Below are 22860 nucleotides of genomic sequence, written 5' to 3' on the forward strand. Positions count from 1 at the left end.
TTCTGCAGACAGTGGCTAGAAACACTGAAGGTTTGTTCAAATTACAAATGTAGTGGGCCAGGTGACCAAAAGGAAAATGTGCCAGGGCTAGTCCTGTTAGCCAGGAGCAGCAGCAGGCTTTCCGTGTTTTCTTTGGAAGCTTCTGCACACAAAGAGCAGTTGGTTACCCCAGGAAAAGAGGTTATATTAAAATTCTTACCTAAAATTATTGGAAATTGCACTAAAAATGGAGTTACTTTCATGGGAGGCATATGGGTTGAGCTGAACAACACCAGAAGCAAATTTTGTGGTTTTTTTTAATGAACAGTTCTTGCATGTTCTATGGCATGTGTGCAAACCTGAGAAGTCTACGTTTTCACAGCTTGTGTACGAAAAGCCTTCATGTAACTGTTCCCATTTCTTATCTGCAGTCAATTCACAGTTTAAAGCCTTTAAGTATGTAATGGATACATCAGCAATGGTCAAATATATAATAATAAATCCTGCCTTTAATGCCTATTTGTGAAGTCTTCAATAGGTAGAACAGATAAGGCAATCCAGTGCTGTGCTGACATTGAGACCCACAAAGGACATAATGTCTGTAAATCTGGGTATGCTTGAGTTTAACTCAAAACAACTGGCTTGGTTGAGAGTGGCTTTGAAAGTGTCACAAAGTAAGCAGAAATACTAATAATTATAATGTGGGTTACAAACTTTCTTTTCATCAAGGACCCTGAAGTGTACTGGAAGTATTACCAAATTTACTAAGGCTTGAATCATTTCTTTAAAAGGAAACCCCACAATAAGCAAGACAAAAGTAGATAGGCTTGTAACCAGGCTTTGTGTAGCAAAATGACTCACTTTTCTAGAGGTAGAAGTGCTTTAGTATTTCAGTCTGGAAAAAAAAAAACAGCTACATGCATAGGTCTCTCTATCCCCTTTCTACAGTTTGTGAAAGCAGTCCTGATCCCAGAAGAGGTGTTGTGTGGTGGGGTTTTTTTGTTTGGTTTCCAGTGTCCTTTCCTGAGATAGGATACAAGTAGGGAGCTCCCATTTGGACGTCAGTTTTGGGTGTAGTGGGAAGGGCCATTTGGGAGTTTATCCTCTTCTGAAGAAGCTTCGCTGCTTCTTGTGGTGCTTTTTGCCTCTAGTGAGGAGTCGGCAGAGGTGAGTTTCTCCTGGCAGATAAAGAGACTTAGAGTGCAAAAGTGTTAACAGGACCAAGGTGGTCATAAGCAGCATCAACAAGATGTGATGCTAACCCTGGATCTACAAAAGTATCCCTTGCATATAGAGCTTATTGATTATAACTCAATTGTTTCAATAATTCAGTAAGTAATTACTACAATATGAGCTTGGAGATCTGCTTAGTGGATGGAGGAAAGGCTGTGGATATTGCATACTTAGATTTCAGCAAAGCCTTTGATGCTGTTTCCCACAGAATTCTCCTGGAGAAAACGGCAGCTCATGGCCTGAATGGGTGTGCTTTTCACTGGGTGAAGAACTGGCTGGATGGCCGGGCCCAAAGAGTTGTGGTGAATGGAGCCAAATCCTGTTGGTCACGAGTGGTGTTCCCCAGGGCTGAGTATTGGGGCCAGTTCTGTTTAATCTCTTTATCAATGATCTGGATTGAGGGGGTTGAGTGTATCCTCAGTAAGTTTGCAGATGACACCAAGCTGGGTGGGAGTGTTGATCTGCTGGAGGGTAGGGTGGCCATACAGAGGGATCTGGACTGGCTGGATCATTGGGCTGAGGCCAATTGTATGAGGTTTAACAAGGCCAAGTGCCACCTCCTGCACTTGGGCCACAACAACCCCAGGCAGTGCTACAGGCTCAGGGAAGAGTGGCTGGAAAGCTGCCTGGCAGGAAAGGATGTGGGAATGTTGGTCGACAGCCGGCTGAACATGAGCCAGCAGTGTGCCCAGGTGGCCCAAAAGGCCAACAGCATCCTGGCTTGTATCAGGAATAGTGTGGCCAGCAGGACTAGGGCAGTGATCACCCCCCTGCACTCGGCACTGGTGAGGCTGCAGCTTGAATCCTGTGTTCAGTTTTGGGCCCCTCACTACAAGAAAGCCATTGAGGTGCTGGAGAGAGTTCAGGGAAGGGCAACGAAGCTGGTGAGGGGTCTGGAGCACAAGTCTGAGGAGCAGCTGAGGGATCTGGGTCTGTTTAGCCTGGAGAAAAGGAGGCAGAGGGGAGACCTTATTGCTGTCTACGACTACCTGAAAGGAGGTTGTAGCGTGGAGGGGCTTGGTCTCTTCTCCCAGAGTAGCAAGTGATGAGAGGAAACAGCCTCAAGTTGCGGAAGGGGAGGTTTAGATTGGATATTAGGAAAAATTTCTTTACAGAAGGGGTTATCAAGCACTGGAACAGGCTGCCTAGGGAAGTGGTATAGTCAGAATTCCTGGAGGTATTTAAAAGACATGTAGATGAGATTCTTAGGGATGTGGTTTAGCGCCAGCATTATGTTAATGGTCAAACTCTATGATCTTGAGGGTATCGTCCAACTATGATTCTATATTTCCTGTTATCCTGAGTTTAATAAGCACATCAACTGTCAGCCTAAGGATGTGTTTAACTCAGGACACTGTTACAGTAACTAGATGTACTAATGTTTATAAGGGATATCCACTCCTAAACCACTGTGTGATTTGACAGGCAGTATGAGTGAACCATTATGGTTTATCTTGGTCTGGGATTTTTTTTAGAGTTGCATGATGATCCTTGGATTTCCAAAATACGAAGCAGCAGTGCTAAACTGGAAAGGAGCCATGAGAAACTAAAGGACTGTATCGTGCTGCTGTGGGGCACTACTTGGATTAGAAATATGGCTTTCCTGAAGTTTTAACAGCATCAGATTCACACAGTGAAAACAGTTGTATTAAGGCTACAAGTCAGACACAGCCAACTACCTGCAAACTTGAGTGATCGTATAGGGGTATTCCTCTTTTCTTGCATAGTTTAATGAATTGGTGAGGATTAAGGAGATTCTTATTTTAACCTTAACCAGTATTTTGTTAAGCAACAATAGATCAGCTGGTTTTATAAGGTCTTTAAGAGATACTTTGATCAGCTTATTTTTATGCAGAATGGGGATGGCTGTAGATTTGTTCATATGCTTACCTTGGAAATGAATCTGAACATTGTACGGCAAAGGCACTATTATTCAGCCCAGGCTAAGTAATGTCAGGTTTGTCAGCAACTCCTTTTGAAATATTTCTGCAGCTCATACGTTGTTAATCAGAGGGAAATAACTCAAGTATAATGGGTTATTATAACTCAAGTTATAATGAGTAATTCTGTAATAGATGCTGAGAAATCAACTCCAGGCACAAGAACGCTTGTGAACAGGACAAGCCTAAGGTAAGTGGGGCACCTAGTGGTGAGGCACTGCAATGAATTAATCTGCTACATAAAAATCCAATCCAAGTCCTTCTCCTGTACAGGCCATTCTGTGTTCATTTTGCTTTGCCAGATAAGCAAGTGCCAGGCCTGTGCTGAGCCATTTTGCCAAAATTGCAATTTCTCCTTGAATAAATCTTTAATTTCTGGCCGTCTTTTTTGAGATGTCTTCCAATATTAATCTTGTGAAATAGTTAGAAGAAGAAAGGAAATGAGCTAAAGGATCTTGTAAAAAGATGTGATGCAAGTCTTTCTTTCACAATCTCCAGCCCCTGCTCCATTCTGTCATGGCAGGTTCTCTGATAGATTATAAAGCTGTCTTCCTTGTACCAGGAGCTACAGCTACTTTGATACTCTGATCTGCCGCCCAAGGATGTGAAAATGAATACAATGCATAAGACAACACAACAATACTCTATGGACATAAAATCCAGAGCGACCAAACACAGGTCATTATCCACACAACCCAGTTGCCTTCCTCCATTCTTCAGAAAACGTTGTATGCAACAGCCTGATATTCTCAACAGTGTTAAATAAGATTTAATGACTTCTGCAGCGTGCATTTAAAAGCGTTCCATTTTTGGTTTATTTGTTGTGCAACACTTAACTGCTTTGGGCCAGTTGGAGGGTGTCATCTTCAGGCTGATGTACTTCTAGGTGCAAAATTCTGTGTTGGATGTCTGTGCACATCAGGCAAGGATTTGGAAGTAGCCCAAGGGGGCTTTCCTAATCATGTCACTAATTTCATTGTTATGATTAACATTGTAAAATCAAGCAATTAGCATGAGAAGACCTTGTTGATCTCTATTTGGAGCATGGACATGCACTTGTGAAAAGGAAAAGAGAACAAATAAGCAGCAAAGTAATGCTAAATTGGGAGATAATCTGTTCAAACTTTTAAAATACCTTGCTTCTACTGCCCTTATAGATATGTCACCTTTACTCTTCCAGTAAATCCAAATATTTTCTTAAACCCTTTTAAAATTCTGTTGCCTTAATAGAACAGTAGTCATACATCAAAGTACAAAAGCACCCTTACTTTTGCTCTGCTGCACAGCACACTTGCTATTATCTATTTAGCAGTGCTGGGGAATTAATTGCTTGATACAATCTCATCACAAGTTATTGCTGGAAAAATATGCCCGAGTCAGCTGACCTTGGGTAAAACACCAGTCTTTGTGCTTTCTTCAGAGCTCCTTCTGCCATGTATGTTACAAGAATCTGTAACCGAGCAGTGATTTCAGCCCTCCTTGCCCAAAGTCAGTGGAGTAAGCAAAAGTCACGTTATTCTTGTACTTGCACATTCCCTGCTTCATTTCACTGAAACTTTTGGCACAGCAGAAATAATACCAGTTTTCTTTTGTTTAGTCCTTACAATACTAATTTATTTAGCCCTTCATAGTAGAAGTAAGCAATCAAAATAATCATTCTAATTGATGGCTACAAAACATGTTTATCTCTGAAATATGAGCTGTGCTAGATTACTATGTTTAGTCTTTCCCCTGCTTTTCTTCTTATCCAGGAGCCAGATAATACCTGATTCCTGCTTCCAAAACCATATTTTCTTCTGGCCCAGGGATTCCCCAGTTACTAACTGTTTGAGGCTGGGAGAAATCTTTAGAGAAATATTGCAGTGCGTTTGCTTTGTTCTTTCCATTCTCCCTCTGTATTGGCCAACACGCACCTCAGACACTGGGGTTAGACAGACCTTTTTGTACGACTGCTGTTCCAAGTGTGCATGTGCTTGGTAAGTCAGGGGGAAGAATCTTAGCAGAAATGACCAATAAAAAAGAACAAGACAAAAATCTCCACGTTAGCCTTAAGGTCTCTCAAGGCTGCAGTTACTGAGGAGCAAAATCAAGGCATCTCTTTCTAGGAAGCAAAACATTTCCTGTATATCCCAAATTGCTTATCCTAGAGCTTATGTTGAAGGGAAGTTGTTGCCAATGATGACCAAGTGGTAGCATTTTCATTGCTTTATCTCTAACCTTAATGACTTGGCTACTTACTAAGTACACTTCTTTTGTAGAAACTAACAGCCACTGAATTTGCGCGGATGGTATGGAAGAATAGTGGGAATTGCGGAGCAGTGCTATGGCTGATGGCTCACCTGGAGTTTCAGGCATAGCATTGACATTATTTAAGAGACATGGTCCTGGGTTGACTGAGGGTTGCAGGGCCCTGACACTGACTGGGGAGCAGTGGCCCAGAAGGTATAATATTGTAGCCTTTGTGAGCTTTCTAGTGTAAAAGTGTTTTGATTATCAAAGTCTATATTGTGTTAGTCTGAAGTCTAGACAACTTTCTGTAAGTTTTCAAATAAAGAGATGTCTGCTGTTATATATAGTTAATTGAACAGAAGTCAGCTTCAAATCAGGATAATCCTTTATCTTGTAGTCTTAAATTTAGTCTTGGGTATGTCTTGTCGAAGATTTTGTGTCCATACCTCCATAAGGTTTTCCATCCACGTTCTGTTTGGCACCTCCAAACACATCAAAAGCTCTGATTGATAGACTCTGGCAGCAGACTTGGGCAACTGTGGATTTATTCACAACTGTATTCAGAGACCTATTCTAGAGAAAGAAATGTACTAAAGATACTGTATAAGGTGAAATTATTAATTCACATTTTGAAATGGTTATGCTGTTTGCGAAGACATACTTAAACAAAAATCACTTAAGTTGTCTTTAAACATGTAAGAGTCTAAACCACTACTGCTTACTAGGCCCACATGGATGTAGGAAGGCACAGAAACTTTTCTGAACAATTTCGAAGCAATAAACTTTGAGCAAGCCTGATTCAGCACTGAAGCCACAAAATTCTTACTCACTGATTTTTAGTAAGACTTAGATGAAGCCTTTAGTCTTTATCATCATCTTTCATGACGTTAAACATTGAACTTAGCCTATGTTAGCCTACTTGCCATCTGCTCAGACGCCCTATGTTTGTCTAGTTTTGTATTTGCAGTAGTTCTCAGATTCATGAGATTTGGTTTTTGGGTGCATTTCAGACAAACAGATAATTCACTGTAGAAGTTACTGTTATTAGGCACACTCCTAATTCTGAATGGAAAACTACCATATCCTTCATCCTTAATAAGGAATCCGCTGTTTCAGCATGGCACTGTTCAATCTTTATGGCAGTTTAGGAGCTTGGCACATGTGTTAGTTTGGCGTGTCTATTAATTCTCCTCACACAAAACACAGAAGATAAAAACTGGATCAGAAGTGTTAAGTTGCATTGTATGTCAGTATCGCTTGCTATGTTACTTTAAAACATTGATAATTCTTTAAAATAAAACTTTAGGTAAAGTTTACATATTTCTTTACATGAGAAAGAGAGTGAGGCTTTCCAAAGTTCACTTTTCAAGGATATCCAGCACAGCTAAATAGTTCTAGGCAATAACTGACGCAGGAAGAATACGGAGTGCGAGGAAGGGAGAAATGCAAAATATTACTGTCTCCTTTGTGTCTTAAAAAGGAAGTTGCAGGAACAGCTAGTTTTCTGCTTCTACAAGCCACTAACATTCTTGTATTCCCATATTTTTTTCCTTGTGTGTTGGTTGGTTCTGGGATGGATTATTCCATTGAGGCATTTCAGGAGCTTTCAATAGAAGGAAGATGCACATCCAACAGAAGTTAGTAAAAATATACTCCAGCAGTTCTATAATTGTAATCATACTGGCACCACAAAACAATCCAAGCTGGCCACCTACATCAGCTGTAATAGATGGAAATAAACATATGTCATCCTAAGCATTTGATTTAGTCTAGCAAGCAAACAAAACCCTGCCAGGTTCAAGTGTTAAATAAATTCAATAGATGTAATCCATCGCTTTAAGAAAACAGAGTTAATATTCTTAAGCATGTTTATTGGAGACGACTAATATGTTTCTTAACATTCTAAATAAAGCAAGTACAACACAACACATCGTACCATGAAACAGATACTTAAAGTATTTCCTACGTGTATGCATTTTTAACCATTCTCTTGCTTCTCCTCCCCATGTTCTTCCTCTCTCCAAATCCTGTAACCTTTACTGTTCTTACAGTCCTGCCTGTGCTATAGACATAAACTAGTGCCAAACTTAATTCTTGCTCTCAGCTGCTGTCCATACTGCAGGTTCTTTAATGCAATGACAGGAGACAGTATTGAAACTACCATGAGACAGACGTGATTATTACCATTGTAATATAAAAGGTATTGCTTTTTGTTTAGAAACCCTCATAGGCTATGACTCAGGAGGGAGAGACTGAATAAAACAGGTTTTTTTCTGTGGGTTTTTTATTTTTAGATTAATTATTAACCAGCAATAAATAAATATTAAACATTCACTTACCAAGCAACTCTGATATAGTCAAGGCCTTCTGCTGCTGTGTTATTTTGTAGCTCAGATCATGATATTTAATGTCAATACGCACAAGGTTCTTCCTAATGACCAACACATACTGTATTACTTGAAACAGTCAGGAGTGCTGTTCATTTTTACCAACATTTATCAGCTGGGACCAGGTTCAGGGAGAGTGATGGTGTCTTTTACAAAGCAATTAGATGAGTGTTGTCAAAATCAGTTAGATGACTGAAGAAAGGAAAAGCATCCTAATAACAGTTGTAACAGGAGTTTTTCAGATGAGTAGATCTGCAGGCTGCATTGAAAAAGTAACTCCAGGTCTATACTGCGAGATAGATTCATACTTTTTAAGGGTCACAGAGATAAGTTTGAGTGGAAGTGTCAAGCATGCTGACCTACAACAGATAAGAGTGCTCAGAAGTGTACCCTACCACTCTTGATTATGTGCAGCTGCATATTTAATTGTGCTTATTTCCATGGGCATGTTTGTGCAGAAGAGCCCTTGTCCTGCACTTGCATGTTTACTTCTATCCTCTGCTAATAGCCTCGCTTACCTAATTATATTCTTGCCTGCTGTAAAAGTGGAAAAGTAGGTAAATCTCAGTTGGAGCAAGACCTGTGGAATGATTCAGTGTGAGTAAAGAGCTCATCTTTATGATATCATAAAGATTCTGCCTGACACCTAAATAGAAAATAAACATAACAGTTGTGGAATAAAACAGACAAAAACTGAGTGCATACAAAATGTTGTGACCTTTAAGAATAAAAGTGGCAATTATTCTTCGGAAGTGTGAACAGCTACAGATTTTTGGGTTGACAGTGATAATGAGCTCATTAAAAATAGTCATGAAAATAAAGTATTTGCTATACAAAAAGATCACTGCTGTCTCTTTAGGTGATAATTCTAAAACTCAACTCAGGTAGCACTGAGTAACAAAAAAATTCTTATTCTCACAACTTTTATTAAGATGACTTCCCACCATTGTCATGGAGTTGCTAGCAGAGCTATCCAATAAATATTTGTCTTTTCCCTTCTTACATCTTCAGAAATTAATAGATTTCTACATTTTATAGTTTGGAATATGTACTTGTTAATATGTGGGCAGGATTTCTATTGGTTAAGGCCTGGTAACAAGGGAATGTTCTGGATTTTCACTTGCTTAATTGAATAATTGCACATGATGTTTACAGACAATAAAATAATCAACAAAGATAAAATGTCCTCAAAGGATTAATAGCTTTTGTGTATAACAAAAGGTTTAATTTTCATAATCTTCACCGGGGACAGACTTTTTAGTAGGGCCTGTAATGATACCACAAGGGCTAATGGTTTTAGACTAAAAGAGGGTAGATTCAGACTAAATATAAGGAAGACATTTTTTATGATGAACGGGGTGAAGCACAATGGAATAGGTTGCCCAGAGAGGTGGTAGATGCCCCATCCCTGGAAACACTCAAGGCCAGGCTGGATGGGGCTCTGAGCAACCTGATCTAGTTACAGATGTCCCTGCTCATTGCAGGGGGGTTGGACTAGATGACCTTTGAAGGTCCCTTCCAACCCAAACTATTCTGTGATTCATATAGGTCCTGTTCACATATAAACATATGCAAGCATTTGCAGACTGATGGCTTCAAGAATGAGAAAACTGAAGTCACTGAAAGAGTGAAACACTCATATTTCATTACCCATATTTTCCGCAGTTCTTTATGAACATATTTTGATATTGTGGATCTTATGAGTTCATGTAGCACCTTAGTACTTATTTGTACTGCTGACATCTGCATCTGTGAGCAAGAGGCAGTTCAGTTCGTTCATTGACTTCGGTTGTGGAAGGGTGAAGATTTACCTTCTCTATTGGATGGATTGCTTATGAGGATTGTAGATAGTTTTGATAACCCTGCCCTTTCTTTATTCTTAATTGTAAGAGTGATCAAAAAAGTTTGTTATAAGAGATCAATGGCACAGAAGGTAACTGAAAACATTACTTCTTAATTGCAGTATCTATTTTATGTTATCCAAAAGTCTTAGATGTATCTAAATATATTTTTAATATATATATGAACATGTATAGATGTTAAATTTTGTCTAAGAGATGATCTCACAGACAACATTATTAATACTACCCATAAGAATATATTTTTTAAAGTTCATATTTACATCATGCATTCTGTTAGCACACTTAAAAAATAATTGATAATTTCTTTATTAGACAAGGTGTTAAGCAAGATTACCTGATGTATTCTGCGCTTTTCTTCAGGTTTTCAGAAAAGTATTTTATAGCTTTTTCTCCTCCAAAACTTGAATAGGTGACAGTGGTCGGATAATGTGTTTCTTCACATGGGACAGGGCAAGTGGAATTGTGAGTTCCTACTGTACATAATCCTTTTATTTCTATATCATCTGAAATTTTGTGAGACAGAATTTACATAACATTTATTAAAAAGTATACAGTTTAAAGACTTTTAAAAACTTACAAAATTACTTTTAACGGACTTTGATAAATGTATGGGTTAGGTATCCTGACAGAAGCAGATACTTAACAGTTTTGAAGGATAAAATAAATATTTGTAACTGGCACTTGGGAAATTAGTGCACAGTAATAAGGACTGAGATTTTTTTTTTGGTAATTTTTTCCAAAGAGTCTTTCTTCCTTCATTGGGGCCTTGTGCGTTTACTATTTCTCATCCACAGTTAAACAGTAGGACTACAGAAAACTTTTCGTGTTCTATGCTTGCTTTCTAATTACATACATAATTAATATGCATACATATATAATCCTCAGTCTTGATTGTCTGCCTGCAGTATTTTCCAGAAAGTCTGTTGTAGTGACTTTAAATTCCTATCTACTGTGTGCAGATTATTTGCTTATGGAAATGAATTGCATTTGGAGCACTTTGAAAATAGAGAATTCATTTTACTTTTGAAAAAATAAAACCTTTAAATCCAGTGATTTCAAATTGTATTTTGTCAGTTAGCAAACCTGTTATTTTTATATATATCTCTATATAAATAAGTATATTTTTGTATAACTGTGCTCTTCACTCTTCTGTCACAAACAAGAAGAATACAACATTAGAGCTAGAAGGATGATACCACAAAGATGCAAAAATGCAAGCCAGAGGCTTGATAACTGGAAACAGATTAAGTGAACATTCTTTCCTTTTAAACCATTTTTGATTACTAAAATGAATTCTTATTTTTGTGGGGTTTTTTTGTTTGGTTTTGGTTTGTTTTTAATTGGCATCTATTTAATGCTCTCTCTGGTCTCTATTTTTACAATATTAAATGAACTGGGAGGTACTCCATTTCAGTATTACTCTCAGTATTTTGTTTTAAGTGATAGATATTGCCTACTATTTGGAATTGGCTTTGAAAACATGAAGTTATTACTTACAGGCTGCTGGATAAACACAATTGTAAAACTTCAGCAAATCACATTCTGCTCCATTTCCTTAAAAATAAACAACAAACTTCAGGAACTCCAATTAACAATCTAACCCTTAGCTCTGATTTGTACTAAACTGCAATGTAATGCCATTAAAGCCTGCTCATCACTTCATGTTTATCATCATTATACAACTGAGAAATCAATTCAGTTGGTCCCAGTGCAGTTACCAACACCAGAAGGGGAACACAGTGAGAAGAGACAGCAGACCGAGCTGGGAAGCTTGCTGCCAATGCAAACATCTTTACGATGTGTGCCACCCAGAACTGCCTTTAAGGTTGTAGCTCACTCTGTTTTTCCTAGTGGATATGAAAAAACTAACCATATATTCTTTCTACCCTACTTACACCCTATGTGTTTCAGCGAAAGGTTTGAACTTCATGCAAGAGTTGTTTGGAGACCTGAGGGGTAAGATAGCACCCTGAGCAAACAGCAAAATTTTCTGATTTCACATGGTCTCAGTTTCAGCCAATTTTTTTCCCTTGCATGCAAATATTGCTTAACAGTTTAGCACACCCTTAAAAAAGGCATTGCCCTCCTTTAGCTGTCACTGTATAAAGCTTTGACCTTGGGTATGGGAGACCTAGGCTTAATTTCCATCTCAAACCCCTTCCCATGAGAGTTTCCAGGCAATTACCAACCTCCTTTCCAAGAGGCTGTCAAACAAACAGGCTAGAGATTGCTGATTAATGGGTCTCCTTAGTGAAAACATTCTATCTTGCTTCAGGATATTTAAAAATACATTGAGTCAGAAAGTGCAGGCATGACACTGACTTTCTTGCTCACTAATTGACAAAGAAGAGCTGTGAGAGTGGAGATTTTTGGTTCCAGCTCTTGCTTCAGAGAGAGGTGACAGTATTAGCATTATTTTTAATGCTGAAAACATGGGAAGGAGGAGACTGGTTAGATCTCAGTGTTACTGCTTTACATTTCTTGAGTGATTAAGATGCCTGGATTCTTGAGTGGGGAGTATTACAGCATACACCTGTACTCCACATTTTGGGATGATTAGATGGCTCCATGCAGCCTTTTGGCTTTTGCAGAGCCCTTTTCTGGTGCCAGACTCTTTCCAGGGTTCATGTGGAGGACCTCAGTTTCTGTCTTCAAGTAATCAGTCCTGTTGCAGCTGCTAAACACCTGCAAAGTAGGTTTTCTGTGGTACATGTGAAAATCTGTGACTACTTATGTATTCCACCTCTTTAGGAATTCAGGTTGAAGAGCACAGACTTGTCTCACAACCCTGAGGCATAATTTTTTCTTTCAAGTTTTTTTTGGTCTGTATCCTAAGAATAGCCAATGACCCAGATGCTAGATCTAGAGCTGACCCAATATCTTGCTTTTTTTCTCTGAATTGAAAAAAGAAAGAAAAAAAAGACTAGTTTTAATGAATCCCAGCTGTAGATATCCCTCAAGCATGTGCCTCATCTCCTTTGCTGCTCAATAACAGGTGAGGTCTCTTAGCAAGATCATCAGCATATGGTAGAATGATACTTCTGAGAAATACCTGGAAGAACGAATGGCAAACAGCCACACCAGTCCTGTATGTACCGAGCTTTGCATTCCTGCAAACATCCATTAGTACTGTAAGTCTCGTGGTACTGAAGCTTTATATCGGGGTTGCACTCTCCCCATGGGTATTCTTGGATAATTGACTGTAGGATAACGATAACAGAAGATAATTTTTTTTTTGGTCTCTGTTTAAAATTTTCTCACATTTTAAAGTGCTGAAGGAAGGCTGTTGAAGACATGAGCAGTAACATTGTGATTTAATTGGAGGCAATTGCAGTCCATGCTTTTGGGATTATAAAATTGTCTCCTCTCTCTCACAGCAAAAGTAGGATCTGATCAGACAGGCTAGCGTGGAAGGGTAGTCTGCTCCACTTGGATTCCGCTAGGAATCTGAGATAACTGTAATGGTAACAGAATGGGTTGATGGGGAAATGCCATGGTGTACTTCTATCATTATATGTCAGAGAGACTATAAGATGTTAGGAAAGAAAGACTGACTTTAATAGATACAGATTATGAAGACCAATGACATCCCCTCCAAAAATAGCAGCATTTTTTTTTTTGCGGCTGGAGGAAATGTTATTTTTAGGAGCCACTTTGGCATGATAAATACTTTAATTCCCCAAATGTGTAATTCATTGTCTCACTTTGGAATAGAATTAGAGACAATAAAGACCAATTATTTCCACTTACCTTCAGCTGTCGGATTGCGACCTGTGCGTGCATGCCAACTGGTGTTAATAAACCTAAACCATCAAAGTGCGGATGCTCTTTGGGTGAATGGATAACAAAAGTTATACCAGCGTCAGTATAACCAAGAGCAGGTTCATCAGTGAATTGTTCCTGATAGAAAAGGAATGATTTAAAATTGTTTTGGCTTTGCTTACCATCTAAAGCTTTAGTTATATTTAAAATGGTACTATGCTTTTTTTTTTATTATTTCGTCTTGTATCTCTACTCACAGTTTTGGCACTTTACAGAAAAGTATAGAAGCAAACTGACTGGAATCTCCTTTGTTGATTACCTCTGTGAGTTTCCTTCCATTTACTATAAACTTTCAGGTTTTTTATTCCCTCTGGCATCCCCCAATTTCAAACCAAGAAGGCATAGATGAACACTTACTCATAACCTTGATACTTGTGCCTTTTACATGCAACTACTCATCACATTTCGGCAAACTTCCCATTACTTTTCCAGAACCTGTCACTCCTGCCTCATAATTCCTAGAGAACAAAAGTGAATGTCTAAGTCATTTATCAATCTAGATTTTAGTTTTCTTCCCTGATCTCACAAGGTGATATTCCCCGACCTTTCTGGGTTTTGTTGGTCAAAAACAATTCTAATAAGATCAGAGACTACAGTGCAAAGACCAGATCTTAACTGGCATTGAGAACTTAGGGCTGCTGCTACAACTGAAATTCAGTACTGCTCAAAAATTGGCACCATATGAACTTCTCTAATGGGCCTTTTATTAAAACGAAATTATGTTATCCCAAAGTGCTTGTATAAAATTAAATTACTACTTTGACATGTTTGAGTTTTAGGTGAACTCTATCTATCTATCTACCTATCTACCTATGTACGCCCCTCACAACTTTCAGAATCGTTTAGCTGGGGACAGAGTCAATAATAATTCTGACTTTTAAAATCTGTATTAGAACTTTCCTTTAAAACCCTCTCATAAATAATCTTGATACAGAATTTTGTGCATGAAATTCTGAAGGTCTATGTAAAACCAACCAACAAACCAAACCCAAACCAAAACACCTCTGCTCATCTATAAGTTATTACATGATTTGTTGTTTATAATCATTAGGATAGCTGTACCTGTTGGACATCAAAAAGCAAATGCAAACCTCTTCCAGACAAACTCACTCTTCTTGCTGAAATATCATTGTGATTAAAAGTAAAGCAGTTCCCGTATTCAGTGAAAACATGTTCAAAATCCTTCAATAAAGGAAAATAGGGAAGAGTAAAATGAAAGATCACTTGAAGTTTTCTTAGTGAATTACAGTGCAAGAGATGGACTACTGTAGTTGTGTGGGTGGTGTGTGTTTGTTTTTGGGGGGGTCTTTTGTGTGTGTGTGTGTGTTGTGTTTTATATTTCCAAAGGTAGTGCAAAATATTACAGTCAGAAAAGTGGTAATTGATGAAAATATTAAAAAATATTTCATCCCTTTCTGTAGAAAATAAAGTTTAAGGGGTACATTTCACACGGTTTATTAATATCTATGAGCATCTTATTACTTAAAATTCCTGTGGCCTCTGCATATAGTTACCCTGGCTCTCTATATTCTTGATCTCAAGAAGAAAACTACACGATCATGTCATGCAAAAACCTCTGTCCAAACTGACCTTCATTACAGGCCATTTATGGAAGAGGTTGTTGGATACAGCCTGCAGGTGTGCCAGCTTTCAGAGGCTGCTGTCTGTGCAGAAGTGGCACTAAACACAAAGCAACTTAGCCTGAAATCCCCTTGTACAGCTCAGGGAGTCCAGCAGGCTGCCTGTGCAGTCAGTGGGAAACTGAGGCCCTCAGAGTGCTTTAGAGCAGAGCTGTTTTCTCCATTGGCTGACTCTAAAGGGAAAACAGGGGCAGTAGCTGCAAAGCTAGATGTCTCAAGTCGAGTGGTAAGACTACATTCCCTTCCCCTCTATGCTACTGTTTTAGTAAAATAAACGTGTTTACCTGTGGGTTACATGGCTTTCCAAAGAAGTTACATTCTAGCAATGTGCTGCTGTTCAGATAAAACCCATTTTTTCTTGTAAACTCTTTGATGCTGAAGTTCTGGTTCCTAAGAAGAAAATCTTTTAGCTCTTGAGAATCTTTCTTTTCCATATAAATTTTTTGTGGAGCTCCAGACACAATGTTCCAAATTAAAAAAATTATTTTGAGGTTGCTTACTGCATGAGCTTGGAATCTGTCAATGGGAAGGAGAAAGCATTGCTTAGAACTCTGCAGAGTTATAGGACTGGTCTCACCAAATCTGTGACATGATTTGTTGTCTGCTCACAAGCTATAAGTGATTATTGCTCACCACACCGCACTTTGATCTCTACAACGTGAATAAACAAGATAGTCTCCATTTCTAGGAAGGTGTTTTCCGTATCTGAAAACAGAAAATAGACACCTTCCCGTGGCTATTCTGGTCATTCATATTGGAAATATTTCTGTTGTATGGTTGTTTATTAAAAAACAAAGAAAAACAACAACAACAAAAGAGTAGATTATCCATCTGCATAAACCAACAAACAGATTTGTAGAACTGATGACAAGCTGAACAGCTTACATGTGGGAAGCTACCTGGAGGGAGCTGTTCCTTTCAAAAAAGCTGTCTTCCATCATTTAGAAAATTGATCTCCTAGTGCATTTGCAGTAATCTCTTATACTTGCTTTACTAAGGCACTACACCCCAGTGCAGAGACAATCTAGCTTCCCATGAGCTCTGTGGCTGGTGACACTGTGGTATAAACCAAGGAGGATTCCTACTCCTAGAATTCACTTGAAAAATCTCAAAAACATGATGAGGCATTGGAAGTCCTTTCCTGATGTACAGCATTGAAGTCTTTTATTGAAGTAAGAGTTTGCAGAACAGTTGTAAGTATAAAAAAAGAAAATAAACACAAATGAAACTACAATACCATGTTCTTTAGAACTGCAATTTTAGGCGATCCTGTTTTTAAAAACCTGTCAATTCATTTGTATAATAGATCTTAATTCTCCAGCTTAGGGAAGATTAGTAGGAATAACTCTTCACGACTGAATTTGAGTCAAAAAATAAAGACAAAGGTAGATTTGTGCCTGTTTTTCCTGCCAACAGAAAAAAAACAGTTACTAAAACCAGGAGGGAAGGATAAACATAATGTGAACAACAGATGGATGTGGCAGCAAACTATCACTTGGACAACCACCATGCTTGGTAGCTGACTATTTACAATGTGCTGCTGCTATAGTTACAAGAAGTGAGGCATTTTTATAATAGGCAGCCCACTGTAACTAGAAGGGACTTCTATCCGCAGTGTACATTGTGCGGTATAACCCAGGATAGCTTTATGCAGGGCGATGGGGAGGACGCACAGCGAGGCAAAGCAGCCCCAGTTATGTGAGACTTAGACTTCTGGCTGATTCTGCCAGCAAAAGGTAGAAGATGATAAAACTTAACAATTCTTGAGGAGACAATGTGGGTAAAGTTTCTGTATTTCTAAACCTGTTCCTAAATTGTATATTCGCTCTAAAAATCAGGCATAGGTTTGTTACACTATTTTCAAAGTGGCTGCATCTGAATCTTGGCCATTATATTCAAATGTAGAAATCTGTAGTGAAGTTCCTGCTTAGATACGTTGACTTCCGAAGAAACCAAATGCTTACCTCCTGTAAATCCCACTGACATCAGCTGGAACCTTAAAGGCTGAGCACCTCTGAAAAAGAAAGTGTCTGCTTTGCCTAAGACTTCCACATTTGTTGAGGTTTCTATTTGAATCTCTCTATTTGCAAATCTTTTATTTTTAACTTGGATGTGACTGACAACTGTCCCTTAGTTACGATGTAGAAGCAACACTCATACATGAAAGAACACCACCAGAGAGGTTTTTCTACTCCAACTTATGGTCTGGAACTTAAAAATCTGTAGTGCAATTGTTCATATGAAGGAGGAGGAAGATTTTAAAAAAACAACCTCCCTTCCTTGATTCTCATATTTTTGTCTTCCTTTAAATCTCATGTGGTGGTGTGGAAGACTTGCCCCTCAGAGCCATATTTTCCTTATTTTATGTGATTTGTTCAAGCAAGTTGTGGAACCTGACTGCTTTCAGATAAAGAGGTGTTGCTTCTCAAGAGCAAACAACAAACATAGCTTTTACCTGTTCAAGCTGCAAAAAGTCACAGCAGGGAATTTGACATTTTCCACATACTGAACTACCACTGTAGTTGAGGTTGGCCAGCTGAAGTAGTACTTGAAGCGACTGCAGATTTGCCAAATGACAATGGTAAGGCAGCCTGTGACTACTAACAGCCACAGCACTTTGCGAGTCTTGCTCCGCGTTTGAACGATATTGTGCACTCCATGAAATGAAGTGGATGAAGCAAACTCCTGATGATACTTCCTTCTGTCTTCCAAATGTGGCAGCAGTTTCTCTGTCAAGCACAATCGTATCTTTTCCAACATTCCTTAATATGGAACAAAGTGAAAACACAGTTTTAAAACTAGCATTTAAATAGCACTTGGAAAGCAGTTGTAAAATTCCTCTTTATTTGTAAATTCTGTCTTTAAGTAGTGAACTTGCTTCTGAGAATAAAAGATCTGTGTGCTAAGAGATGAGCTCAGTGCTGCCTGACAACAGACTATGTCTTGTAATATTTTAAGCACACAAATTTTTAAGCACATTATTATAAAAAAGTGATTCCCCTTCTGTGGAAGAGATTAGATTTTTATATACTTCAGTGATCTAAACCCATGGGTTGCTGTGAACCTCCTGTAAAAAGTTAAGCGTCTGATTTTTACTATAACATCCCGTTAAAGGCCAGGTCCTTCATACTTGCTCTGAGAAATAAAGTAAAAAGGGAATGATATGAAAGGGATTTTCACTCTTTCACTATTTAAAGTTTCCAGGTACAACTTGAAAGGTTACAGGTTCAAAAGGAAATCTGCTTTTTTTCAGGTTTGTACTTGTCTGACTTCGTGACTTTGAAGCAGAATGTTTTTAGTTGTCGTCTACCCCATTTTCTTCTACAAACTGATGTAAAAAAACCCAAATCAAACCATTCTAAATTTAAGAGCTATAACAGCAGTCAAAACCTGGAAATGTAGTAATTTTCTTATGCTCTTTGCTGAATGATCTTTTGATCAGATTTGAACAGAATGTTCTCTCTCAAAACATTCAAATGAGAGAAACTTAATAAGACCTTTCCTGTATCTAGTCCTAATTGGGCCAGTCTGTTTGTAAAGTGCTTCATTTACATATTGTGCTTCATTTACATATTATCTGCTACTTTATTCTGTCATTAAGAATGTCTATAAGAACAGTAAATGAAATAAACTTTGTGAGACAATAATAATTAGTATCTGAAAATATATTATTTAGATCAATGCTTAACAGCAATTAAATGCTTCCCTAATTCAATTTTTTAACAAAAAATACTTGTAATAGTGTGGCATGCATAGTGGGAAGAGAATTTATCCTTTATAAGACTTGAGGCTATTACAGTTCGGCAAAGGAACGAAGGGAGGTAAGAGCGATCTGCCAAAGCTGTCGTGACCACATCAGTGCTCTGGGACATTGCTTTGAACTCTACGCAGTTTCTGGACTGTGATAATGAAATCCCAGGTGGTGCTGCGTTTCAAAATGTTTCTGAAGGGCAACACTTTTCTTTATGTTGTTCTCTAAAGATCTGTGTAAGAACTTCAGTCAATACTGGTATAACTTGCTGTGACCCCTTTCTGCTGGAAAACTGTTCAGAAGTTTCTCTCCTAGTTCTGGTGTCTACTGGATTCCATTGCAAAGCTGTTCAGCTATGTGTGCTTTTGAACATCACACTGAAATCAAGTGGATTTCTGGTTTTGCCATAGTCTTCTCTCTCACCACCGTATGTGCAGTGGGACAAGCACTTTGTGTGTTCCCCAAATAACAGCAAAGTACATTCCTAGCATGGTCTGCATCTGCTGCCCAACAAGAGACCACAAGCAGGTCGGACACCTTCCTCCAGGGAAAGTGCCACGTGTGTGTTTGTTCCTCCTGTACACAATGTGCTGGGTAAGAGAATTATAGCATATCCCTACATAAAAGTCCATTGCCATCAAAACCCACTTGGTACGCTTAGTCGACAATAGTGTAACTTAGAATCTATGGAAATATGTAACTAAACTGTATTTCAGCTCTTGTGCATGACTACTACAGTTAGGTATATATGATGTTTTATCTGATTGCAAAAATTTTGCTGTTAATACATTAGATTATCTAATATCATACTGCTGCTTTCATTACTGCCTTTCACCAGAGGAATTAGCACTACAAGGTGAGTGTCATTAAGAATCCTTACTCTACTTTCAGGTTTCATGAGAAAATGCTATAATTAAAAAAATAAAAAGGGGGGGGCGGAGGGGAGTAAAAAAGATTTTTAGCTACTTGATGTAGGGTCACGTGCTAAATTTATAATATTAAATTTCTCACATATGGTGGATCGGAAAATAGTATGAATAATACACCACAGTAATGGGTGGGTGTGAGATTGTAAATGATTAGCCCTTCATCCTATGCTGTGCAAAACTCAAACTGTGTGTATCTGGACTAAGGCTGTGTAGTCACTCACAGCTGAACTAGCTGTGAGTTAGAGTATCCAACCTGCTGCTATATAGACAGAAGGGTCTTGCAAAACCTGACATTAAACAATGAGATCTTGAGAATGTTTGTTCTTTTAGTAGCAACAGAAAGTACATTTAACGTAGGCACTACAATAAAAATATTTTTGTCAAAGATGTGAATAAACCCAATATTTATAGAAGATGCAGAGGATGGATAAGTAAAAAAGCAAGGAGGTAAATGAATGAGAGGAATCCAGGTCCAGGAGCAGTTTGGAGCTAAATATAGAACATGCATGGAAGAACTAGTAAGGCAGCTCATATATTCAGGATGGGCTGCAAATTCTTCACCTTGGGAAACACTGATTACTGGAGGACTCCTGAGAACCATCATGGTTAGTCAGATAAGCCAGATTTTCCAGTCAGTGTTGTTAAAGAAGAAATGACTTCCCTGAGTGTATAACCAAGGATACATGGCCAGGGACATACTATTAAAAGCTTATATAAAAAATCTCAGAAATTCACAGGATCTTTAATGTTAACACTGTAAATTGAATTTAAAGGGGTTTTTAAAAATTTAGTCAGCAAATAATTGATCTCAATCTATAGCTACTTGTAAAGGGAACTGGTAGATAATAATAATAGGCTCTTTGATCTAGTGGAGAAAAAGATGTAACAGGATGCAGTGGAAAGAAGAGGAAGCCAAGCTCTTGCATAGCAAAAATAAGGTAGGTACAACGTATTTATTTTTGTATTCCCAGTGTTTAATTGTGATTGGATTTTCATTAATAGACATATTAAAAAAGAGTGGCTTTCTAAAAGGTAGCTCATCTTCAGCTGGAGCTCTTAACTGGAAAGAGTTCTTTCAGGAAAGTTATATGTGGCCTCTGTGCAAGGGTTAGTTAGTTTAGATAGATTTTTGATTTCCTCTTTGCCTTAAACTAAAAATCATTAAGGTATGGTATCATTCAGAGGAGTAATTGCCTAGTTAAAACTATGGTAGCTTAATTCTAAACGCATAAAGAACCAACAGCTAGAAACTTCTACTCACTTCTTAACTAAGTGTACAGGTGTTTTTCTAAAAGCTTTTTTCATCTCTCCCTTCTTCTTTATATCTTACAAATGTACACTACTGCTATTTTTGGACAAAGTTACAAGAGAAAGGAGACAGATTTTCTCATTTTGGTTGTCAGTCCTGAAAAAAACCACTATGAAAGTGTAACAAAACTCTTAGTAAAGCACTCTAAGATGTCTCGTCACATACCTTTAGCATCCGATTGAATGAATCTCCCAAACTGGTCCATGAGGCTGTGCTTATTTCTTTAAGGAAGGGATGGATGACAAGCTGCCTTATCACTGTGATCACTACTAGGTAATGGCTTTTATAGAAAACTAAATGGGAGGTGATACTCAATGACACATAACACTGGGCAATTTACCTGCCAGGGTTGCTACGTTTTGCCTTTAAATAACATGGTCTGCAAAGTAAAAGAGAAGATTATTTTTATGACAGGATCAGATGTATTTATATACATTTCAGGTACATATTATACTAATAATGTTTTGGGTGTTGCATCTCCTTGCAAATTTCTTTCATGTTTTTTCCTTTTATTTTAGAAAGGCCAACTATCTTCACTAGAATACTGCACTGTTCAGAACTGAATAGTTTCTCTTTAAGTAGATAAGGAGCCCTTCCTGCTCTAGAGGGCAATAAATGTCTACCACTAGGTTCCTACCAGCAACAGGATGCAGTTCATCCACACTTTGCATAGCTGTCTTCATAATCAGCTCCAGATTCCTTGTTCTTGCTGGCTTTAGTAAAAACGAGCTGTTATTCTTGAGAACTAGCCCTGTGGGCGAGGATGAAAATGCATGCATATTCAATCATTCCAGTAACTCCTTATGAAAAAGGACGGCAACCACTTTTCTGTTTGATATGTGTATGATCTTGTTCGAAATTCGCTTCAAGGAAAGAAACGAGCATCTAATAAAAGGCAATAAGAAATACTAGAAAATTCAGACCTGGGATGTACTTGAATAATGCTTTAGGAAATAATAATTAAAAACACCCTTCACATTCTGTCTCTGATCTGCAGGGGATGGGAATGGCTGCTGCTTCTTTCATTCACTCTCTCAGTAATGATCCAGCTGACTGCCCACAGTGTTCTTGCATTATCAGGTCTATTAGCTTGGCCCCTCAGTGCCTCACTGTCTAGTTTTTTGCCACCTGTTTTCTGGCCATATTATTCAAGCTGTGAGCTGCAAGGTAGAGCGCTGAACTCCATGTACTCATTCCCGTGTGACAAGCAGAAGATTTCTAGACTCAGCTTCTTGGAAATCCCAGCTCCGTTTGCCACTTTTGCCTCACCGCTGAGGCTCCGTGCCAGGACAAGCTTTGCACAGCACTTGCATCCACTCAAACAGCAAAGTGCTTAACAGTAAACTGGTTTTCAATATCTGTATGTAACTAATCCACATCTAATGTGCTGCAGAGCAGTTATTTGTAAATCCATTGAATCTTATTATTTCAAACCACTCATATTCACAGAACCCAGACAATGCCTCTTGCTTGAGTTCTTAAATCAAATTATGTTGGTCTTTTATACTGCTATGTGCATACAATTAAGAAGTACAAGCTTTTAAGTTGCTCTCTACACAGCAAATATGATTCATCTTACTTGGTTTAAAAAAAACAAAATAAAAGAACCTGAGAGTTGATGTCTCACAAAGAGCCTTTATGCTTATGCAATATTTTGGACAAACATGACTTATGTTCTCTGGTTGCGTTTTACAAAAGAAACTAATTTTTAAAATATTATTTCTTTTATGGTTGTTTTGCATTAATTCTTAAGCAAACACTAGGGGGCAAAGGCCAGCC

The 22860-nt window shown here is 38.3% G+C and overlaps 1 protein-coding gene across 1 annotated transcript; it reads right to left on the minus strand.

Annotated features, from left to right (window-relative positions):
* Window positions 1-6901: 6901 nt before the first annotated feature.
* On the minus strand, window positions 6902-21286 carry ASIC5 (acid sensing ion channel subunit family member 5). Its single transcript, XM_065634773.1, has 10 exons — window positions 21247-21286; window positions 17548-17854; window positions 15377-15608; window positions 14515-14634; window positions 13381-13530; window positions 12683-12830; window positions 11128-11184; window positions 9965-10133; window positions 7721-7812; window positions 6902-7101 (listed from the first exon to the last, which is right to left on the minus strand). Exons 1-10 carry the CDS (start codon window positions 21284-21286, stop codon window positions 6902-6904), a joined length of 1515 nt encoding a protein of 504 aa, XP_065490845.1.
* Window positions 21287-22860: the final 1574 nt, after the last annotated feature.

Source organism: Caloenas nicobarica, chromosome 4 (genome assembly GCF_036013445.1).
Source record: "Caloenas nicobarica isolate bCalNic1 chromosome 4, bCalNic1.hap1, whole genome shotgun sequence".
Classification (NCBI taxonomy): domain Eukaryota; kingdom Metazoa; phylum Chordata; class Aves; order Columbiformes; family Columbidae; genus Caloenas; species Caloenas nicobarica.

What these genes read in the sequence shown, in the direction of transcription:
- ASIC5 (XM_065634773.1), bottom strand. Translation starts at nt 21,286, where the DNA reads ATGGACCAGTTTGGGAGATTCATTCAATCGGATGCTAAAG. An exon ending in TGCTTTTTGATGTCCAACAG is followed by an intron (nt 13,531 to 14,514) that starts GTACAGCTATCC and finishes CTTTTCTATCAG; the next exon opens with GAACAATTCACTGATGAACC. An exon ending in GACTATATCAGAGTTGCTTG is followed by an intron (nt 7,102 to 7,720) that starts GTAAGTGAATGT and finishes CATCTATTACAG; the next exon opens with CTGATGTAGGTGGCCAGCTT.